At 41.6% G+C, this 10,396-nt stretch overlaps 1 protein-coding gene across 1 annotated transcript in view; it reads left to right on the top strand.

The window, feature by feature from the left end:
* Positions 1-7,120, top strand: part of LOC109528656 (uncharacterized protein C6orf106 homolog) — an 8,660-nt gene extending 1,540 nt beyond the window's left edge. The window contains exons 2-5 of the mRNA XM_019891538.1: positions 284-438; positions 2,755-2,952; positions 3,463-3,785; positions 5,100-7,120. Of these exons, the coding sequence (XP_019747097.1) occupies positions 284-438; positions 2,755-2,952; positions 3,463-3,785; positions 5,100-5,135 (712 nt within the window). The 3' untranslated portion in view covers positions 5,136-7,120. The remainder of the gene's footprint in view (positions 1-283; positions 439-2,754; positions 2,953-3,462; positions 3,786-5,099) is intronic.
* The last annotated feature ends 3,276 nt before the right edge of the window (positions 7,121-10,396 follow it).

Genomic DNA, 10,396 nt, shown 5'->3' with positions numbered 1-10,396 from the left:
TTGCCAAAGGACCCCCCCCCCCCCCACCCTGGTAAATGAAATGCACTAGTTGAGGGAATTGCTGTGATTATTTCCTTGTCATTTGATGTGTCAAAGGTAATGTATTTTCATGGCCATCATCAAATTAATGACATACCTCTGGTTGCTGTTGTAATTATAATCTTCACTGCTGACAACGCAGGCTTTCGAGGTTCTACACAGCTCATATCAATTGAGTAACCAATGGCGACTAAATTGATATGAAAAACAATTGTGCTACTCGATGTTGTCCTTTCTTTTTCAGGAATTTACAAGCAGCCATTGGAGCCTACTATGACTTTGAGAGTCCTAATATCAGTGCGCCTTGCATGTCGCTTGTGAAAGACGTGACTATTGGTGAAGGCGAATCAGTTCCCCCTGACACACATTTCACAAAGACTTGGCGGATACAGAACACAGGTATAGCCCTAACGACCGTCATTTGTCTACCACATACAGTATATTTCTTTGGGCAACAGCTATAAATGTGTTGGAGACCATGTAACTTAAAAGAGGGTCTACCATTTTAGGTAGCTCGACTGGTTTTCTCCGTGGAATATCTAGGAGAGTACCACATGAGTAGAAGTTCAAGTTCAAGTACAGCTTTTTTGTCAAATGTGCTGTATGTGCAAGATATAGCACAGATGAAATTTCTTCCCTCTCAAGACAACATGCAACAAGAGGAGCCACTGCGGGTGCCCGCGCCGCCATCAAAAGAAAAGTTAACATAAAATGACAAAATAATACAAGACAACACATAAGACACAGACAATCGTCCAATCTGAACCACTTTCCTGCATATACTTTGTTGTTTGAAGCAGTTATAGATGAAAGAGGAGCGAATCAAAGTGTCCTTTTCACCAGTGGATCAAAGACGTCATGCTGAATGCATGCACACGTCTGCTACAAGCTAAGTTGAAAGCAACAAGAAGCTGTAGCATCCATTAACGAAAAAGAGATTGTCTCTCTTCTCCTGTCCCATGTAAATCTGCTTCAATTCCAAGCCGCGACTCCCAGTTCCACATACGCATCGACGTTCTGCGCTGACGCTCCTTTCTTCTCATCGGCCCATTACAGGCGCAAGACACAAGCACCTGAGGCTGTCCAGCAACGACAGCTAAATGTTGCCGACATTCCTCCCAATCAAAATCAGTGCTGGTACACGCGAGCTGCCGAGAAGGTGCAACCACCAAGCACAGATTCTTCTTCTTTGACGAATGTCGTGGCCAAAAATGCTGAAAACAGTCCACATCAGGTCCACATGACGTAACAATAACACCATGTGACAAAACAAAAGACAAAAACAACAACAACAAAAAAAAAACAACAAAAAAAAAACACACGGCTCTTGAAGAGCACTTGCCAACGGCTGCCTACTCGGGCGGGCGCCATCTTGAAAAAAAAAAAAAGACTAAAGTTTGGAGTGATGGATTCCGAAGTGTTAGCGAAAGACAAACAAATTTACTACTGAGTTACAGTAACCTATCATTCCAATAATTTGGGGTAAGACAGCACCTCCATAAATTCATTTTTTTCTTGATTTAACTCATCCCAAGTCCGTGTCAGTTCAATATAACGTATCTGCTTGTTGTACGTATCACTGTTTAAAGCTTATAAAATACATCTTTATTTATATAGCGCTTTCATAACAGCTGCAGCTGTAACAAAGCGTAAAATAACAAATAAATGAATACACAACACATAAGACACAGACAGTCATGCCATCAAAAGAAAAGTTAACATAAAATGACAAAATAATACAAGACAACACATAAGACACAGACAATCGTCCAATCTGAACCACTTTACTGCATACACTTTGTTGTTTGAAGCAGTTCTAGATGAAAGAGACGTCATGCTCAAAATGTGCACACGTCTGCTATAAGCTAAGTTTGAAAGTAAACACGAAGCTGTAGCGTCCATTGAGTAAAAAAGAGATTGGTTCGGTTCACTTCTCCCGTTCCATGTAAAATTTGTTTAAATTCCAAGCGGCGACTCTCAGTTCCAAACACACATCCGCGCTCCACGCCGACCCTCCTCTATCCTCATCCACAACTCCACCAGCCGTCCATCCAGCCACACCAACGTAGACCGTCTCCGCTGAACAAAACGGGGCTGTTAAAAATGCTGCCCATTACAGGTGCAAAAAAACACAAGCGCCCCGGGGCTGCCGAGCGGTGACTATCAAATAGTGCCGACATCCCACCCGTCGAAATCAAAAGCACTGCTTGCACATGCGTGCCGCCCTAAAGGCACACCCATCAAGCACAGACTCTTCTCCTTCGATGCCAGTTTGCATCACAGTTCGCCTCAGGTTTGATAAATCACGTTGCATGTGCCAAATGGATTATTTGCATGTGCCCCTCCAAGCACACACAAAATGAACGTGAAGTAATTTGGCATCTTTGCATTCACGATCCTGCGTAAATCCAGTAAGTGGATCAGATTCTGCATCTTTTTGCCTGAGCAAGCAAGTTGGTACCCCTTTTTGCACATGCAAACCTTCAGTAAATCAGATCCATTGTGTTCACCCACTTGCGTATTGGAATGAATTGAGAAGGTCTAGATTTTCAAAGCTGTTCAGTCGGTTCACTATCGGTGGGGCCTCGAGCTTTGGTCCGATTATCAATGCATCTTGAATTGATGCAACTTTATTTACTGCCTGTGTCCGAATGCTTCTAGGAATCTATTATATGTAGCTCTTGTCATTTACAACTATGCATTTCTCATTGTTAGGTGCAGAGTCTTGGCCTCCTGGCGTTTGCTTGAAGTATGTTGGAGGAGATCAGTTTGGTCATGTAAACATGGTAACGGTGCGGTCACTAGCCCCTCAGGAAATGACGGACGTGAGTGTGACTATGCAGAGCCCAGTGTCTCCTGGTATGTACCAGGGCCAGTGGAGAATGTGTACGGCAACGGGACTTTACTACGGCGGTAAGTGTAACTGTACAACCAAAATACCAAGCAGTTTTTACTTTTTTTAGCATATTTGCATCATTTTAAAATTCTGAAACTTTTTCAAATAAAATTTCTGAACCTTTTACACCCTGCAGTTTTCCCTTAGTAGTAATTTTCAGCTGAGCCGCAAAGATAGACATTTTAGAAGTACTGTGACTGTCATAGCCAAATGGCACCAAATTTGGTACATTGGATCCAAAGCCATTTTGTGCAATTCAGGTTTCATTATTGAGATAGAGATATAAGTCAATAAAAGATTGACGTGTTGCAAAGTTTTCGGGACAGAAAGTTAGGGACAACTAAGTCGGCAAGATGAGAAGGTGGTAAGCCGTTGAATATTTTATGAGTAACAAAACCTTAACCCTTCATGCCGTGCAATGAGGTTTTTGATAGAATTAGGAAGCCATTTACTAAGCTTACTACCAAAAACACAGTTCTGTCTTACATAACAGTTGAGTTGTGTAATCCACCCTGTATTTTTGACAGATATTATTTGGGTGATCCTGAGCGTGGAGGTCGGTGGCCTTCTCGGTGTCACACAGCAGCTTTCGTCCTTCCAAGCAGAGTTCAACACCCAACCTCACCGCAACGTAGAAGGAAATTACAACCCCTTCGCCTCACCAGAGAGAAGCAAATGGTCCAACAGCAACACCAGCCTCCACCATGACAGCAGTCATAAAGTCTCAGAGGAACACTGGCCGAGAAGCCCGAACCAGCTGCAGCAAGATCAGAATGGACTTTCACACAACTCTGTGGATATAGTAGCAAACAGCCTACAAAGCAATCTGTCAATAGTCACTTATAATCAGGTAAGGTGTCACAAGGCCCACAGAGATATTTTGGATTGGCACTGTCAGACTGGTTCTGTGTACGTACTGTGACTTTCAAACACAGAGCAAATTACGGAGCCCCTAAGGCACACGTGTCAAACTACGGTCCTTGAAGGCCGCCATCCTGTATATTTGTCATCTCTCCCTGTTGCAGCACACCTGATTCAAATGAAAAGGATCGATATCAGGCTTCTGCAGAGTTTGCTGATAAGATTTTTTTTTTTTTTTTTAATGTGCTCCTTCACTAAGATTAACACCATCTTTGCGAGGGAATGCAAAGTTGTGGGGTTTTTTTTCTTCTTTGTCACCTTAGGGTCGCCATAGAATATAGATGTGGTCAATTTCATTTTATTCTCACAAATTGCTACTCTTGGTTGTTGAAAATTGCTTGAGAATGGCTCTATTAACTGTTGGATACTTGAACTAACAAGTGTCGTGTAACTTCACCACTTTCTCATTCCACGGCAGTCTTGCGGCATTACGTTGCCTCAAGATTGAACGTCTGGACGTTTTTTAAATTTCTATTTATTTATTTATTTGGGCGGGGGGGACAATAGTGAGAGAAAATAGTCTAGACACCTGTGTGTAAGCCTTTTTTGGTATTAAAAATCAATATTGTAATTCTTCGTTATAGAAGGAAGCACATCAGCCAAAAAGGGAAATTTGCTTGCAGTAGTCCGTCAACGACGTTGCTTTGTCAGTGGATCATTTGTACTCATGACACTTAGGCTGTAGAAAAAGAGTTTTGGAATATGACATTACTGTAATGTTAAAGCATTTTTGTGTTGTTGGGGGTCAGCTCGAGCGCAGACTTTGATGTTTTAATCAAAGACAGCGGTAAAAAAGTATTGTTTCAATTTTGCATACTATACTACCAGGTATTTTCAGTGGTGGTGATGTGTTGATGTTGGTACACAATGGTATATGATAGTATGATAGCTATATAACGTGGAATACAAACTTAAATGATGTGGCATTTGTTCACTAAAAATCGTGATTTTGGACATTTGCGGATTCTCCCCGACAGCAGTGATATGTTAAAGGGGGATACCTTTGTCAGTGTCTCTAAAACCTGATTTACATATATGCAGAATTTTGAATTCAATTTGATGCGTACATGTGCCCCTTCCCTTCTCATACCCCCCCCCCCCCCAAAAAAAACGGGGTAAGCCAACATCTTTGCTATACAAGTCTGCATGTGTACTTTGAGCTCAGTCGAGTTCCTGTGATCTTGGAAATGAAAAGCCTTGCTCTGTATCCTTGATGTTTTCTAACTGTTCCTCCTCCTTGCAGGGTTTACAAGAGCCTTCCCATTTTGGTCACTCGTGAATCTTGGGACTTGTTCTAGGGAAGCTGCAGCAATAAACGTCTCTGGAGCCGACCACTTGGAAAAGAGAAGAGGTTTTATCAGTTGCTGCAGGAAAATCTGCAATGATTTTATGCAAAGTGATTGTACCCTGCAGCAGCACTCTTGAGCAGCAGAAGGTCTCTGAAGCTGGATCCACCAACGTCCGACAGCCACTGCATGCTCACATGAATGCTAAGTTAAAAAAGTAGCGCAATTAAGTCTTTTGAGTGATACTCTTTTTTTTCGTACAATTTAGTTGTCAGAGTGCAGAGTTGTGTGAATTTGTCAAGTAATGTGTGTGTGCGCGTTGAAAGAGGAACTTTGGAGGAAAAGCCATTTATTTAGCCAATTTATGCTCCGGTTTCTGCCCTAACTGCCCAATGCATCGATTGATTGGGTTTCTGAAAAGGTTTCCTTTTACAAAGAAATATAATGTGGTCATTACAGAAAATGCATGTCTTATTTTTATATTGCATGGAGAAATGCTCCAGAAAATCTGAGAAGCTGAAGCCACATAGTGTACTTATACCCCCCCCCCCCAACACGCACACGCACACACATGCACGTGCGCACAGAGTCATCCGAAATTTAAGCAATAGTTTCAGAAATAGAATGCACTACAAAGATCCTCCACTCGAGGGTGTCATGTTGTCCGCTTCAATAGATTCTCAGTCTCGCAGTCAATATCTGGGTTTTTCGACTACGTTGGATTACCTATGTGGAAGACACTTTTTATGAGTGTTCGTACCCTCTTTGTGTCAGAACTAAAATGGGAAAGCTAGTGTGGCATGATTGAACCCAAACCTGTTTTGCTGGATGTAATTAATTTGGACCTCAGAGTATTATCCAATGACTAAAAAGCATTATGAAGGGTAATATTGCAAGGAAATATTACTAAATTATAACTATAGAGTTTAGATATGTTGTAGAGAGATCATTTGGACACAAGCATCCATTTTTCTTCTGGAGGAATGCAATTAATCTCACGTATATTTTTGGAATGTGGCAGGAAGCCAGAGTATCCAGAGAATATCCATTAGGTCGGAGGAGTTGCAGACTCTACAGAGAAAGGCTGAGATTCAAACCCACAACCTTTGACTGTGAGGTTTATGTGCTCACAAGTAACTGCACACTTCACCTTGCTGCCTTTGAAATGACCCATATTTTACTTAAACATGTATGCTGTTTTAAAGTCAACACTATCCTGGTCATGTCTCCGTCATATTAGCTTAAGTATTGCATGATTTATCGTAATTCCTAAGTGATCGAAAGAAGTGATCCATTATATCACTGGACGGCAATGCATATTTGTATCAATCGAATCAGTTTTCATGCCCATTTCATTTTAAAGCACTTGGACAGTATCTTTTGATTTGAATGTATTTGATGAATGTGGAGAAGGAAAACATTTGGTCAAATGACAAATCAGCCCAAAGAGGATATCCATTTGTGTTTGTGTTGAATACCATTCTGCTTCTTTGGTTTCCTTTGCTGGATGCAAACGTCACCGATCCCGTAAGTGACATCATAACTGACACATTGGTGGTGGTCTAATTTTTTTCACTGCAAATTTAGTAGCACTGGACTAGCTGATCTATGCACTGAGTAACGTGACCTTCGAAGGCCCGTGTGCGTGTTTCTTCCTACCGTTGAATTCCAAAGGGCTAATTGACTCCTGTCACTTAAAGCCATTGACTGGTGAAGAACTTCAATGCAGCTGTAACTTGTAAATCCCAAAACAAGGGGAAACTTTGACAACACCAGCTAACACCGAAGCATGCCGCAAAGACAACAATTCTTGCAAGTGGTCAAAGAGTAACACTTGTAGTTGGTCTCCGTAGTGTGCAATGGGGTTATCTGACGTTTCCCATGATGAATCATACAGCAGCACGTTGTGAATGAGGGAGTGTTCAAGACTTTTTTTCTCATGAATGTTTGTATGAATAAATTATCACTGAAAATTGAAGGCTTTCTGTCTTGTTTGTATCAAACAAGGAAAGTCACTGATGGTGTCGTGGTACACTCGCCTGACTCAGTGACGGTGTGAATGGTTGTTCATCTCCAGATGTGCCCTGCAACTGACTGCTGACCAGTTCAGGGTAGCGTCCGCCTTCCACCCGAAGTCAGCTGGGACAAGCTCCAGCACACACCACCCCCCGACCCTATACCCTGGGTAATGGTTGTTGAAAATGGATAGATGGCTGTATCGAACAAACGTGGAACACTGCGCCACCCTGGCATGAACACTCAAATGGATGAAGGCTTTGGTCCAAGGCAACACATTAGCCCAGTGGTTCTTAAGCTTATTCAAGATACTGAACCCAAGCAGTTCATATTTAAGATATCCTTTATTTGTCCCACACGGGAAATTTGGGGGGTAGAAAGAAGAAAAACAAAGTTTGCACATTCATCGAACCCTTCATGACTGAAAAATACAAATTCAAGATGCGTTCCTTCAGTTTTGCCAGTGCAAGACTAGAGTTGCTCAACTTGGCATGACAATTCATGCAGATGGCACGCTGAGTCCCATCACGTTCCGTGATTCATGTGAATCCATGTGGTACATATTTGTCCGACCACTTTGGATAATTTTTTTTTTTTGCTCGACATAGCATCTATTAAAACAGTCTATTAAAACAGTCTAAAAAAATTACATGTTGACTACTGAGCGAACTAAATTTCCCACAGCACTAATTGGACAAGCAATGGAATGTAATGTGATCATCTGCAGCCAGTGATGGCCAAGCGGGTGTGTCATAACCAACTGACATGTTAATGTTGATTGGTGTGTCTTAACCCCCATGGCAGGGTCTCCGTCGAACCCCTGAGACCGATTCACCGAACCCCTGGGGTTCAATCGAACCCAGGTTACGAACCACTGCTCTAGATACTGTTCTATTAGATGGTGATGCCATCTTTGAAGGCCTTGTAGTGTCCTTGGGTCCTTTGAAAGACACGAAGGGCCCTAATTTCGTAGAGAGGCGCACGTGCGCTGAGTGCTTAAAAAAGTGTGAAAAAAAAGAGCGCATCTTCATTTTCGTGGTGGGGTCAGTCTTGTTGACTGTCTTAGGGAATTTGGCAGACTAGGCTGCACCAGACTAAGCATACCGAGAGTCGTGTCAGTGACAATAGTGGGGTGTGTTAAACCCTCTGAATCATTTTAGAACTCAATTAATTGTATTATTATTATTATTATTATTATTATTATTATTATTATTATTAATATCTTGAATATGTTCTAATAGCACCTCCCTGACTGCAGCACAGCTGTTGTGTGTGTTCGGGGTGACACAGAGATGCCCGATCGGGTGTGGAAGGTGCGGTCTCCACGTGCCCACTTCGCAACAGCCAACTCATCCACAAGTGGAGATCATACAGTTACTATTAAATGTAGTTTGTGCACTCCAATCTCCTGCACGGACTCCAGTGAGTCTGTTATGCTTCCTCTGTGTAGACAGCTCACCAATCCTGCGCTGCATTTAAAAGGGAGCCGTTTTGATTGTCTTCTAACAGCGCTCGTCTACAAAAGTGATGTAGCGTTTGGTCACGAAAAAAAAAGAAAACGCCACCGATGCGCACATTTAAGACTGAACTTGACTTGAACTAGGCACGAAAATAGGGCCCTATGGCTAAACTGTTACTTGTATTATGGAGGTAGGCGGCAGTTGATGTACAAGTTTATTCGACAGAGAGTTGGTCATACTGCATGTAAATGCACAGAATTACAGTGACATGTTAGACAAGCCATCTCTGCCTTTTTTGGCTCATTGAAACGTGAGGGAGAAATTTGTTGTTGCATAGCCATCAACGTTTAGAAAAACAGTACAGTATTGGGAGAGAAAGTTTGGGTTTCAAATTCAGAGGAAGACAGCAACTTGTTATCAGATCTCTTTTCGCCTCTATTTATTAGAAGGAGGGGCCAGGTTACATGTTTGCCTGGAGGCTTACTGGTCTGCATCGGGCTCCTCTCAACGGCTCCTGTCCGACAGCACAATAAACAACCTGAGGAAACGCTTGCTGTTCACCCTTCTGAGGAGCATGAGAGAAATGTGGACGCTACTCGATCACAATTCGTTTTGATGTGCACACCTGGTAAAAAATAACTTAAGCAGCTCTTTAGAATAATTGAACACTGTTTAGTTAAAGCAAACATTGACACAATTTTTTTCTCGCTCCTTCACGACCTGCTGGTCTTTGTTGTTTGACTTTCCAATGAGAGTCTTCAACTTTTCAAAATAACTCATCAGAATCGTTATATAGGTTTCCATTCATGTTCTTCAACCAATGCGAGATCAATTTTTCAAAAATACTCAAACTGGCTACGTTGAACATCCTTAAGATCAAAGATTCCCCCTCCCCCCTTTTTTTTTCTCCAGAAGAAAAAAACACACAGTTGCTTGGTCTGTTAATCACTCAAATATTGTGATCCATGTTGGTACTAAACTGACAATGCTTCTACAAAGCATTTTCCACACAGAAAAATATTAAGGAGCATTTTGGATTTGTCAAGATAACTAATTAAATTATTTGAAAGGAATGAGACCTACAGTAGGTGTCCCCATCATAGCCCCAGATTGTATTTTGCAGTAGCAGTTAAAATTTTGGAAACATCTTCACATTCATCAAGTCTCAAAACACATGAAGAGGTCAAGAAATTCAAGCTATTAACGTTTAATAATGTGCAACTGTGAACCGAAAGTCACTCCAGGCCGTAAAGCATCATCCACATCATAAAGCTGATGGAGAAAATACCAAGATGTGCAAAGCTGTCATCCAAGCAAAAGGTGCCAACATGTTTTTGGAGTTGACCAAATAAGTCAATCAGTATTTGTTCATAATGTCAATGACTTAAGTATTAATCTACAGTTCAAGACATTTTTCAATAATGGACCCCCCCCCCCCACACACACACACACACTAAATTAGACGTCTGCTATGAGTTCGCCACATGCATTTATGAATTGGTGAAACTAAACTAAGCTACCGATTATACATGTACCTCACTTACCGTTGTGAAGGTTGTGAATATTTTGGTTCTGAATTTGGTTTTATGCTTGCATCAAGCGATTGATATACTTTCAGCTGTGTGTCGTTTTAATAATCCGATAATATACTTCACAAAGCCTTACTTAACTTGAACGTTTGCTTACTTCAATAACTCTTAAAAAATTATTATTGCTTCAGTTTTGGCCAAATAGGCCCCTCCCTCGTTGGTTCACACCCCGTTTTTCACAACTCAAAT

Source organism: Hippocampus comes, unplaced genomic scaffold (genome assembly GCF_001891065.2).
Source record: "Hippocampus comes isolate QL1 unplaced genomic scaffold, H_comes_QL1_v1.1 scaffold174, whole genome shotgun sequence".
Taxonomy (NCBI): domain Eukaryota; kingdom Metazoa; phylum Chordata; class Actinopteri; order Syngnathiformes; family Syngnathidae; genus Hippocampus; species Hippocampus comes.
The sequence above is the reverse complement of the archived record's forward strand: the minus strand, read 5'-3'. Positions and strand labels throughout refer to the sequence as shown.